The 13,045-nt window shown below is 38.6% G+C and overlaps 1 protein-coding gene across 2 annotated transcripts in view; it reads left to right on the top strand.

Annotated features, from left to right (window-relative positions):
- Positions 1-12,616, top strand: part of Atad2 (ATPase family AAA domain containing 2) — a 42,138-nt gene extending 29,522 nt beyond the window's left edge. The window contains exons 20-28 of one of the 2 annotated variants that reach the window (XM_032915712.1): positions 1,029-1,164; positions 2,158-2,354; positions 3,125-3,284; positions 6,617-6,739; positions 6,845-6,988; positions 7,785-8,165; positions 9,365-9,498; positions 10,127-10,255; positions 11,243-12,616. In XM_032915712.1, coding sequence (XP_032771603.1) covers positions 1,029-1,164; positions 2,158-2,354; positions 3,125-3,284; positions 6,617-6,739; positions 6,845-6,988; positions 7,785-8,165; positions 9,365-9,498; positions 10,127-10,255; positions 11,243-11,287 — 1,449 coding nt within the window. In that variant the 3' untranslated portion in view covers positions 11,288-12,616. Of the gene's footprint in view, positions 1-1,028; positions 1,165-2,157; positions 2,355-3,124; positions 3,285-6,616; positions 6,740-6,844; positions 6,989-7,784; positions 8,166-9,364; positions 9,509-10,126; positions 10,256-11,242 lie in introns of those variants that run through there. The other variant, XM_032915705.1, reaches the window with a different exon arrangement.
- The last annotated feature ends 429 nt before the right edge of the window (positions 12,617-13,045 follow it).

Raw genomic sequence — 13,045 nt, 5'->3', positions numbered from 1 at the left:
ATTCTCATAACTCATCGTGGACACAAAGATCAGAAATAATGTCATCAGTGAAATACAAAGTTTTAGGAATCCCCAAAAGACAATCCAGTGGGATTAGGTTGGTAAAAGTATATCTAATTAAATTTGTACATGAATTTGAAAGATAGAAATGATGTTGTACTCTGAATTAGTACCAGGAGGAACTTGAAGGGGCTCTTAGGCACTCTGGGATCATTGGCTTTCTTACTGGGCAGCCCTAGCTATGCTGGAACTTAATATGTAGACCAAGCCGTCCTTAAACTCACAGAGTACTAGAATCAAAGGCACATATCACCATACCTATTGACATTTGTGTTGTCTACAAATCTTGACTTTGTGAATAGTGGTTTCAGTTATTGGTATATAAATCTTAGCATTGTCCCTTTCATTTCCTTAGAATGTATGCCTAGAAATGGAATTGTTTGGTGGTGCAGTAGTTTTGTGTTTAACTTTTTATAGAACCATATTGTTTTTAACAAAGGTTGAGCCATTTTGCGTTCCTGCACTGTTGAGCAGTACTTGCTTTATGCTGTTATTTTTGAACATTGATTCCCATTTCATGTCTGTGGGTTGTGAGACTTAATTAAATAACCTTAGTAAACCCATTGCATAATTAGTATAACATACTATATTCTAGTTGGATTCTAAAGATGATCTGATATTTGGTTACTAATTTAGCACATCTATTCATACTTAATTCTGTGTGTATGAGTGCCCTGCCTGCTTGCATGCTTGTAGAGGCCAGAATGTGGCATTAGATTCTCCCAGACCTAGAGTTACAGATGGGGGTGCAGAAACTCAGACAGGAGTCTTCTAGAAGAGCAGCCAGTGCTCTTAACCACTGAGTCATCTCCTGGCTTCTGTTTGCTTACTTTAAAAGACATATCTTAATTTTTCATTAGAAATAGGTTTTTAATGTACTGTTGGATTAAGTAATCAGTAATACATGTGTGTTTGTATATATTGCATACATGTATGTTCTGTATATGTTATGCTTTTTTTTTTTTAAGGTACAAGAATTGTTTACCCGTGATTATGGAGAAATTTTTAATGTCCAGTTACCAGATAAAGAAGAACGAACCAAATTTTTTGAAGACTTAATTTTAAAACAAGCTGCAAAACCTCCTGTGTCACAAAAGAAAGCAGGTTAGTTACTTAGTAGAGAATAAGAAAATTGCAGCTAATGTGACATCTATCTGAATCTACAAACTCATCCTCAATTGTGGGGGTGATGTGTATGACTTAAAAAGCTCTGTATCCTATTAAAATGGACTAAGTTTTTAAGGTACATAAGGTGTTTCATAGAATAGCCCCAGCTTGTCTATGTTCCTCTTTTTCAAGGTCCCTGTTTAATTATGTAAAGGCCTGTGCATATGCGCGCTGGAACCTGTAGAGGCCAGAAGAGGGTGGTTGAAGCTAGAGTGTTAAGCAATTGTGAGCTGCTGATGGGAGTTCTGAGAACTGAGTGTGGGTCGTCTATAAGATCAAGGTGCTCTTAACCACCAAACCACCACCCCAGCTCTAGAACTGTGTTCTTACCTATACCACCCCACCTCTTTCTGTCTGTTTTGTTTTGTTTTAAGAACAACAACAAAAACTCTTTAAAATGCACACACCACAGTTCCACTTTTGGTTCTTGTAGTGCTTCTACCTCTGTTCCTCATTGCTGCCTAAATTTAACTTGGGACTGGAGTTACAGATGTCGGTACTGGGAATGAACCCAAGTTCTTTGCAGGACCAACAGGATGCTCTTAAATAGTGTTACTTCTCTCCTTTTTTCTATTTTCCCTTTTGGTTTTTTGAAACAGGGTTTCTCTGTGTAACCCTCCACCCTGGCTGGCTTCCGAGTGCTGGGATTAAAGGCATGTGCCACCATTGCCCAGTTTAATTTACTTTTTAGTATGTGTATGCACAAGTCAGAACACAGCTTGCAAAAGTCATTCAGGAACTCGGGTCATGGGATTTGGTGGCAGGTACTTTTATCTAAACCTCTAGTCTCATTTCGTCTTTTAATCCTGAATATTGGTTTCCTATCCCTTGTAAAGGAAATAACCCTCAAGCCCTCATTCTGCTTGCACTGAGTTATTTGTTGCCCTCCCTTTCGTGGAGGCATATACTAAAGTCTTCCTCCGTGTGAAGTTCTGCAGGCCTTGGAGGTGCTCCCGGTGGCACCTCCACCTGAACCAAGACCACTGACAGCAGAAGAAGTTAAACGGCTTGAAGAACAAGAAGAAGATACATTTAGAGAACTCAGGATTTTCTTAAGAAATGTCACACATAGACTTGCTATTGATAAGCGATTCCGAGTCTTCACTAAGCCTGTTGACCCTGATGAGGTATAATTAATTTTGTCTTTGGGTCAAATATGTTTGGGCCATAATAATAGAAAAACCAAATAGTTCATGTAGGTGCCCTGCAGAACTCTGAACTTGTGTTCTCAATCTGGGCATGTGAACTTAGTGTCCTAAGCATGTATGGACTTTAAGAGCTGTCTAATATGTATTTCTATTGTTTCAGAGAATAAACAGTTAACTTTTCTACACATTTAGACAAAAGGAACTTTAGAAGGTTTTAATTACACATGGTATTACCATTATGTGTAGATTCAAAAGTTGGGCGTAGAGGTGGGTTTTTGTTTTTTGAGACAGGGGGACTTGGGGTTGGGGATTTAGCTCAGCGGTAGAGCGCTTGAGGCCCTGGGTTCGGTCCCCAGCTCCGAATAAAAGAAAAAAGAAAAGAAAAGAAAGAGACAGGGGGACTTGCTCTGTAGTCCAGGCTGGCCTGGAATTTACCGTGTAGCGTAGGCTACTGTGAACTAAGTGCTGAGGTCACAGGCTTGCATCAGTATTTTGCAGAGTCTGTTCTTAAACCAACACTGAAGGATGGACAGCAGTTGTATAAGGAAAGAAATAAAAGATACTAAAAAATATAACTGCTCAAGAATAGGAGTAAATATGAAGCAGAAATAGGTTTATGATAGAACCAAAGCATTCATGAGTATGGCATCCTTATTTATTTTACGTCCTCTATATTAATATTGCAGATAACCCTTTTTTAAAAATATATATAGTTTGTTAAGTGATTTGGTGATTTGCTTCGATTTTAGGTTCCTGATTATGTCACTGTCATAAAGCAGCCAATGGACCTTTCATCTGTAATCAGTAAAATTGATTTACATAAATACCTGACTGTGAAAGACTATTTGAAGGATATTGATCTAATCTGTAGTAACGCTTTAGAATACAATCCAGATAGAGATCCTGGAGGTAAGCGTTAGTGAACTCCTTTTCAAGGTGTGGTTTTAGGGGTTATTGACAATGAGGTTTGTTGATGGTGTTTGTATGTTTGGTTGATTGTTTTTAATGCCCGGTGTTAAGTAAATATTTTGCATTCAAAATAGCATATAATTCTCACAATAACCTTATCTTATTCTACAGCTGAGAAAGGTATAGTTTAGGAAGATTAAAACATTTTTCAGAGTCACAGTGCCAGGAAGGAACAAAGGCAGACTTTGAATGGACTGTTGGGGTTGGTTGGTTGGTTTCTCACTCAGATCCCCAAATATTAACCACATAATATACCCTCTAATGCAGAGGTTCTCAGCCTTCCTAATGCTGAGATCCTCTAATACAGTTCTACATGTCCTTACACCACCCACCCCCGCCAAGCACATTATTTTATGCTACTTCAAAACTGTAAAGTTGCTACTGTTATGAATTGTAATATAAATATTTGATATGCAGGATATCTGATATGCAACTCCTGTGGGACCCACAGGTTGAAAACCACTACTCTAATCAAACACAAAGTAGCTTGTTTATGTACTTTCTGAAAGTGAAACGATAAAGCATTAATAAATTTCAAGAATTTTTTCTCTCTTTTTTAAGATTTACTTATTTATTTTATATATGAGTACACTGTAGCTGTCTTCAGACACACCAGAAGAGAGCATCGAATCCCATTACAGATGTTATGAGCCACCATGTGGTTGCTGGGAATTGAACTCAGGACCTCTGGAAGAGCAGTTAATGCTCTTAACCACTGGGCTGTCTCTCCAGCCCTCAGGGGGTCATCATTCTCATAATCTGAATAGTGTTTAAATTAAAAAAAAAAAAAAAAAGACAGCTGTCAGTCTGAGTAACTTTTCTCAACAAAACGACCATTAAAAGTGAGCCTACTAAGTTCTCCGTTTCTTCTTCTAGAGGCTTCTGTGAATCCTTCCAAAAATGGTCTGTGCATATGTGCCCCTGTTCATTGCCCTACTTGCCCTGTCTGTCTGTCTGTCTATCTTTCTTCCACTCTTAACTGCTGAGCCATCTCTCCAGACCCTTAAGTTTTAGGAATGATGTATTTATCCTTATTTTATGTGTGTTTGTGTTTTGCCTGCATGAATGTCTGAGATATCACATCCTCTGGAACTGAAATTGCCATTGTAAGCTGCCATGTGGGTGCTGAGATTTGAACCCAGGCCCCTTTATTTTTTAATTTACTTAATTTTTTTTTTTTTTTACTTTACATCCTGCTTACTGCCCCCTTCCAGTCACCACCCCACAATCCTTCTACTCCCTCACCCCCCTTTTCCTCTGAGAGTGGTAGCCTCCCTGTTACCTCCCACCTTGGGTCTTCAAGTCTCTGCAAGACTAGGCGCTTCCTCTCCCATTAAAGCCAGACAAAGCAGCCATGCAGCCCAGCTAGAAGAGCATATCCCATTACAAGCAACAGCTTCTGGGATGGCCCCTGTTCTAGTTGTTCAAGACCCACATGAATGTCAGGCTGCACATCTGTTACATACAGTATTAGAGACCTAGGTCCAGCCTGTGTATGTTCTTTGGTTGGTGGTTCAGACTCTGAGAGATCTAAAGATCGAGGTTAATTGACTCTGTTGATCCTGTTGTGGAGTTCGTATACCCTTCAAGGCTGCAATCCTTCCCCCTATTCTTCCCTAAGAGTCCCCGAGCTCCACCCACTGTTTGGCTGTGTGAACCCAGGCTTTTAGTAGCTGAGCTGTTGCAAGATATTTGATCACACTGTGAACCCCAAGATTGCGTTATTTACTGGGGAAAAAAAAAAAAAAACTGTTTCTAGTTATATGGCTGTCTCTTAGCATACCTTTAATTCCAAACAGTAAAGGTAAAGTTAATTTGTAGAAGGAATCCTTCATGTTTGAAAGTGATGTCTGATTAAGTGGTAAAGTAAAAAATCAGAGAAAGATTTGACAGAATAGAATATGCCCAGGAGTGAGGAGACAAAAGCTACTTAGGAGAGCAGTGCTGAGAGAGTGGAAGAGGCAGTTATCAGGACTGTTGGACAGTGACAGCCTGCAGAGAGAACAGTTTAGACACAGGTGGGAACAGAATGAGAAGGAGCCAGAAGATTAGATCATTGCCAAGGGTAGTACGAGGCCAAGCAGAACAATTCAGGAGAGGCCAAGGAGAAGCAGATTGAGTCAAGTCAGTTTGAAGAGGAGTTTGAGCCAAAATAGCTGAGTTGAACCAGCCACAGTTTAAAAAGAGAAGAAGGGTGAGTTTATTCAGTAAATGAGTCTCAGGCTGAAAACGTTTTAGCCCAGTGTAAGGGAATATTGAACATTCCATTTGTTGTTCTTTTGGGTGTTGGTTGGTTTGTTTGATTGATTGATTGATTGATTGATTGAGTCGGAGTCTCACGGTATAGACCTCGCTGACCTAAAACTCACAGAGATCTGCCTGCTTCTGTTTCCCCAGTGTAGGGATTAAAGAATGCCAGCCCCTGTTAAACTTAAGATGGTGTAGTTCAGGTTGTCCTTGACATATATCCAAATCATTAGATTATCACTTAAACCAGAATATGACGTTTATTCTTTGTATGAAGTTTAGGAATTGTAATAGCTACTATCTTTACCCAAAATACTAAGTTTACTTTTGGAAAAGTATAAAGAATTGTGTTTCCTGGGGCTGGAGAGATGGCTCAGTAGTTAAGAATGCTGACTGCTCGGGGTTGGGGGATTTAGCTCAGTGGTAGAGCGCTTGCCTAGCAAACGCAAGGCCCTGGGTTCGATCCCCAGCTCCAGAGGGGGGGGGGAAATGCTGACTGCTCTTCCAGAGGCCCTGAGTTCAAATCCCAGCGACCACATTGGTGGCTCACAACCATCTGTAATGTGATCAATGCCCTCTTCTGGTGTGTCTGAAGACAGCTACAGTGTACTTATATATAATAAATGAATAAATATGAATAAATAACCTTTACCCCTACAAGTTTCTTCAAGCTCCTATTATGGTTTGGATAAAAGTGGCCCCTGTAGGCTCATATATTTGAATGCTAAATCCCAAAGGAATGGAACGCTGGTGGAATTAGAAGGGTTAGGGTAAGGAAGTGTGGCTTTCTTTTTTTTTTTTTTTAAGATTTATTCATTTATTATATATAAGTACACTGTGCTGTCTTCAGACACACCAGAAGAGGGCATCGGATCTCTTTACAGATGGTTGTGAGCCACCATGTAGTTGCTGGGAATTGAACTCAGAACCTCTGGAAGAGTAGTCGGGTGCTCTTAACCGCTGAGCCATTTCTCCAGCCCTAAATAAATCTTTTAAAAAAAGAATTGTGTTTCCTTATATTTCAGATCGTCTTATTAGGCACAGAGCTTGTGCTTTAAGAGACACTGCCTATGCAATCATTAAAGAAGAGCTTGATGAAGACTTTGAGCAGCTTTGTGAAGAAATTCAGGAATCTAGGAAGAAAAGAGGTAGGGAAAGGCTTGGGCATTTGAAGAGGATGCCTTGGATGAATTCCATTTGTATGACCTCGAGTTCTTGAAACAATTTTTAAAATTTATCTATTTCTTTATAAGGTTGTAGCTCTTCCAAATATGCACCATCTTATTACCACGTCATGCCAAAGCAAAATTCCACTCCTGTCGGTGATAAAAGGTCAGATCAAGAGCAGAAGGAGAAGCTGAAGGCACCTTGTACTCCCATGGCAAGCAGCACCCCTGGTAAGCCCTCTGGAGTAATTTGTCATTTACAACCTTCCTTCATTGTTGTCTTCTGCCCTTTACTTTGTCTTGTACTTTGCTAATACAGTAAATTGCACCTATTTGGCTGATGTTCAAGCAACTAAACTGTAAAATACCCAGAGCCTTCTTTTTCTATATACGTTTTTCACAAATACAGTGAATACAGTGACAAAGCCTTGGTGTTGTGCTGAAGCTCTGCCTTCTGTTACCACCCAAACACTCAGCTCTCTTCCAAGTTGTATTAAGTCTGTTTTTGTAATGGTTTTTCAAGTTCACCCTGTATTCTCCAGTTCTAATGAAACGTAGTTTTACTGTCTACCTTATACAGTAATTTAAACTCTTTTGTGCTTTAGTTTCTTCCACTGTAAACTGATGATGCTAATGGTAGCAAACCTCATCAGTTTAAAGTGAAATTCCAATGAATTCATATGCATGACGTGCTTAAGAGAATGCTCAGTGTACCTTACCTGTGCAGGTAGGTAGGTCGTTGTGAGTCTTGACTTTCAGTTATTCAGTTGATGGCCCATCCTGCTGCTCAGCAGTTGTTTATAATGCATCACATAGATCACATTATTGCCTTCCTTAAAGTTATTCAAGATTTTTTAATAATTCAAGAATCACAGCTTGAACCAGGTCATTTTGTGAGCTGGACATTGTCCATGTCTCCATCTTGTCACAGTAGTTTACTGTTTCTGTATTCCAGCCGTGTGAAAGTACTGTGGTTTCTTGACTTCTTTAACTCTTCATCTTACTTCTTTTGTTAAATTCCTTGAAGCTCGGTTGAAGAGAAAATTCCGGAAAAAGTCAAAGTGGCATGTAGGCACCAAAATAAAACGAAGGAAAATTTCACAAGCTAAAGACAGTAGCCAGACTGCTGTGAACAGTGCAAGCAGGAGTGACTCAGAAGACAGTCAGCACACACGTACAGAGCTCGGAAACACAGGGGAGTCCTCAGTAGAAGAAAGTGACAAGCAGAACACCTCTGAAAGCAACATAGACTTGAAAAATAACTCAAGTTCCTCCAATATTGAGAATGAACTTGAAGAGCCTAAGCAAACTACAGAGGGCACAGAGCTGAGAAAAGCCAGGATTGTTTGTAGTGGCGATGCCGCTACTTCCCAGGTCACAGACATTGCTGAAGAAAATGAATCAAAAGGTAAGTCTCACTTAGAAGGTAAATGCCTCAACACTCAGGAGGCAGAGGCAGGTGGATCTGAGTTTGAGGCCAGCCAGGGCTATTAAAGAGAAACCCTACCTTGAGAAGCAGAAGGGAAAAAAGTAATAAACATCTTTTAAAACTTGAGAGGGAGGGCTGGAGAGACGGCTCAGAGATTAATAGCACTGTCTATTCTAAGTAACCACATGGTGGCTCACAACCATCTATAATGAGATCTGGTGCCCTCTTCTGGCCTCCAGGCATACATGTAAGCAGAGTGCTGTATATATAATAAGTGAATAAATCTTTAAAAAAAAAAAAAACCAAAAACTTGAGATAATTCCTAAACAAAGTCATTACATACCAGTTCATTGCTTTTGCTGTTTTTCAGAGCACAGATGTTAACTAAGTAGAAAAATAGCATTATCTTTACTTAACCTTTCAGCTAGTAGACCAAAACACCGACATATCCATATATAATAAATTAAACTAAGTTTTTGTGATGATGGACTCTCACTGTCACAGCAGGGTCCCATGTTTCACAGCTGTACTAATGAGCTGGAGACGCTACAGAAAATCTCGAGTGCAGCTTCGGTATTAAAGTAAATACTTCACAAAAGAGAGTGGGAACCCCCCAGCTCCGAAAAAAAGAAAAGAAAAAAAGAGAGTGGGAACCAACCACTAACCCATGTACAAGAAGAGGAGCTGAGAAAAGAGGGAAGCAGAGGTGCATATACTTCTTCTCAGCCACGTGCTAGGAAGGAGCGCTAAATGAAGCAAGGAAATATTCAGTCCTGAAGAGACATTGTACAATACAACTAGCATCCAGCCTAATGCTAACTTCTTCAGTGTTATTATCCCATTAATTGCTAAGAGAAAGTGACACTTGATTTGGTGTGTCCCTTTCTGCCAATTTCAGGGAACTGTCAAGGAATCCCCCAAATAATCAATTTGGGAAATACTTCTTATATTGTTTTTGTTATGGTGGGATTCTGTTTGTTTACTTTAAGACAAATTTTACTAAGTAGCCTAAATTGGCCTGGAACTCTATATAAATCAGCCTGATTTCTAACTCACAAAGATTTATCTTCTTCTGGCTCCTGGGTGCTGGGATTAAAGGCAGACATTAAACCAGTTATTTGTCTTAGCCATTATGTTTCTGAACCAAATAATAATAATTGCTTAAATTTTCTCTTTAGAAATGGGGTTTCTGCGAATGACTCGAGCTAGACATTCCCAGGTAGAGCAGCAGCAGCTGATCAGTATGGAAAAGGCGCTGGCGATTCTCTCTCAGCCTACACCTTCACTTGTTGTGGACCACAAGCAGTTAAAAGTACGTTAAACTGAAGCCAATGCTTTCACTACACATTCTAGTCTTCCTCACAAAATGGATTGCAGGCTACATGGGGAGTCAGCTTAAGTTCTTTTCCTTTAGGAAAAGTTCTTCTGGGCTGGAGAGCTGGCTTAGAAGTTAAGAGCTCTGGCTGCTCTTGAGGGCTTAGGTGTAGTACCCAGTGCCCTCTTCTGGCCTCTGGGCACTAGGAAGTTCACATTAGATAAATATTTAAGTAAATAGATTCTTTTTAAAAGAAATTTGTCTGGAGAAGTTTGTGGATATAATAGAAATTAGCAATTTATGCTGTAGTTTTCAGGATGCTGAAGGTTAACCCAGGGTCAAAGCCGATGCCACAGAATGAAGGAGATCTAAGTCATTGCCAGCGACTTGCATACCTCAGCACTGGTGGCCTGTTACCTTTATAACAGTTCCCCTGGGGTTGGGGATTTAGCTCCGTGGTAGAGCGCTTGCCTAGGAAGCGCAAGGCCCTGGGTTCGGTCCCCAGCTCTGAAAAAAAGAACCAAAAAAAAAAAAAAGGTAAATAACAGTTCCCCTAAGCATTCAGAATTAAAAATCTTGTTGCAAGGAATTAATCTGGCACACATAAACACTTGTTTCCTTTTAGAATCTTTTGAAGACTGTTGTTAAAAAAAGTCAGGAATATAATATATTCCAACTGGAAAATTTGTATGCAGTCCTCAGCCAGTGTATTTATGAGCACCGCAGGGACTATGACAAAACAGCACTTGTTCAGGTAAGGTTTGGACTTCAAACTGGTTCATTGCTTGTTTTGAGATAGGGTTTTTCTATTCAGTCCTGATTATCTAGAACTCAACTGTACACCAGGCTGTCTTCAAACAGGCTCTCCCTCGGCCTCCCAAATGTTGGGATTCATGCTAACTTGAAACACTTCATACTCCTTTTGCCAGGTAATATTTCCATTAAAGATGACTGAAGCCTTAAAGACCAACCAAAGCATGATGACCCACTTGGAAATTCCATTTTCTGGGTATAGGCAGGATCTGTGCCCCAAGGTCATCTTCTGTAATATAGCATGTTTTAAGGCCATCTTGAGCTGCATGAAACTCTCAAAACCAAAAGATAATAATTAAGAGGCTGTTTTCTATGAAGATTATAGATTGTTAATCAATATAAACAAGCCTAGTATATTATAAATCTAATTGATTAGATTGTATTTATGATAAACAATGGCTCCATGTATTGATAAAACTAAAAATATATAAACATCAATATGGAAATGCATCTTCTTTTAAAATAGCCTTTTCCCCTAAGATAAGTGTTTATGGTGGGTATGTTTGTATACATCTGTAATCCTAGATTGGAGTAGCTGAAACACAAGAATCACAAGTTTAATCTCATGTGGTGACATAGTTAAGACCCTCTCTCAGATACCTACTTATCTTTTAGAAGGTATTGGAATATTAATTATTAAAAATACATGTTAGATGCTACTTACATATTACCAGTCACCTATAAAATCTGCCATATACCCACCTAGTATATGGAGTACCTGTGTGTGGTGTACATGCCCCTGTAGAGTACACTAGGGAAGGTAGATGCTATATGTAGAATACTATTGCTTACACTGTATATGAGTGTACCAAATTGACCCGATAGTTACATGGATAAGTAATATTCTTATCGCTGTTGGGGAAAAGCACATTTTTTTTTTACCTTTTTTCAATATTGAAAATATTTTTCCTTCTTGTCTTTTACACAGAAAATGGAACAAGCAGTAGAGAACTTCAGTTGTTCCAGATCATGATATCATTACATTCTAGAATTTTGTATTCAGTTCCTATTTAATTGTCTTTGGATATAATCTTCATAACTGATGCTAGATGAGATGAAGTCTTGCATCTTCAAGAAAAGATTAAAATAGTAAAAGTACTTTAAATTTCTTGATATTTATGTACATGTAGTAAGATAACTAGTATGTCTTAAGATGTTTAAGCAAAGCACTGTAACAATTGTAATCGTTTGACTAGATTTTAAAGTTATTTTGGTAATTAATGTTTTGTGACATTTAATGATAGCTTAGCAGCATTGCATTTTTTTGTTACTGTTAGCTGAAGCACTTTTAGTTTTATCATTCCCTAGTCGGTTATTGTATCAGCTAGATTTGTATCTGTTGTAGTTTGCTGTCTTTGTTTTCCTCTAATGCCTTTCTTCCATTTGCCAAAATTCAAGTGATTTTCAAGAGGGCCTCAATACAATTCTGTACTTAATATAAAAATTAATGCCTTTAGATAAAGATTTTTATAATTCTAATTTAGGTTAATAAAGATTTTTAAATATATTGTTTACTTTTGTAATTATATACACAACAAATATATTAGTGACTAGTTTTTATATTTGACAACCATTTATCTTTCTATCATTGTGTTTAGGTTATATCCTATAAATATTCTTTATCTGCACATATATGATTATAAATATAAATTTTCTATACTGATACCAAAAACACATTTCTTTCTTAAAGTTGAAGCCCGTTACTTCTTCTACACACTGTTGAGTGGGACATTCAGACCTCTGCTTTCAGAGCAGCGTGTGCTGGGAAGCTCGCGGAGAGCAGCCACTGACGTCTGGGAGGCTGTCGGGCTTTGTTAGTGTTGTAATGGTGGTGGGAAGGGTCAGACCGAGGGCCCAGTGTACACTAAGTACATGCCTCGCTCAAGAGTTTAGATTTTAGCATAGTTTAAAGTTGAGCTGCCTTTTTTTAATGTAGATATTTGAAATATTTCCAAAATTCAGTAATTTGGATACCTTAATTAGTAGATGCTGTCTTATATACCTATGCCAAACATCGATAACATTTGAACATGTTCATATTGATAGAGATAATATTGTATAGGTTGTGTGTATGTATCTGGGTTCTCAGCCCTTGAGGTAGAGACAGGAAGATCAAGAATTCAAGGTCATTAGCTACACAGTAAGTTTGAAGCCAACCTGGCTACTTGAAACACTGTCTCAAAAAAGCAAATAAATAAAGTATTATGCTTAATAGTTTCTATTGAAATTTATTATAACTTATTTCAGATGTATCTTTTTATTGTACATTTTGTATAATAAATATTAAAGTTGAAAACTGTTACTTGTTTCTAGTTATTTAGAACGTTGTGTGAATGTATATGTGTCATAACACATGCGTGCGTGCGTGCATGTGCGTGCGTGCGTGCGTGCGTGCGTGCATATGTGTGAGACCAGACAGTTCTGTGGAGTCTTTCTTTGCTTCCACTTTTACGTGATGTGAATCCTAGGGATCAAACTAGGTTACTAGGTTTGTGAGTGTTTTACCTACTGGGCTATCTTACTACCCCTTCAGTTTTTTAAAACTGATTAAAGATAGGACTGACTGCCAAGCATCATGGTGCTTACTTGAATAATCCCAGCCCTTGGGAGGTAAAGGCAGGAGGATTGCCTGAAGATCAAGACCAGTCTGTTCTTCATTATTTTGGGACACCAAGGCTACACTTAGGCATCAGACAAACGAAATAATAAGTCAATGTAAAAATAATTACAG

The sequence above is a fragment of the Rattus rattus genome, chromosome 1, assembly GCF_011064425.1.
Source record: "Rattus rattus isolate New Zealand chromosome 1, Rrattus_CSIRO_v1, whole genome shotgun sequence".
Lineage (NCBI taxonomy): Eukaryota > Metazoa > Chordata > Mammalia > Rodentia > Muridae > Rattus > Rattus rattus.
This window is presented reverse-complemented; position numbering and strand designations above follow the sequence as displayed.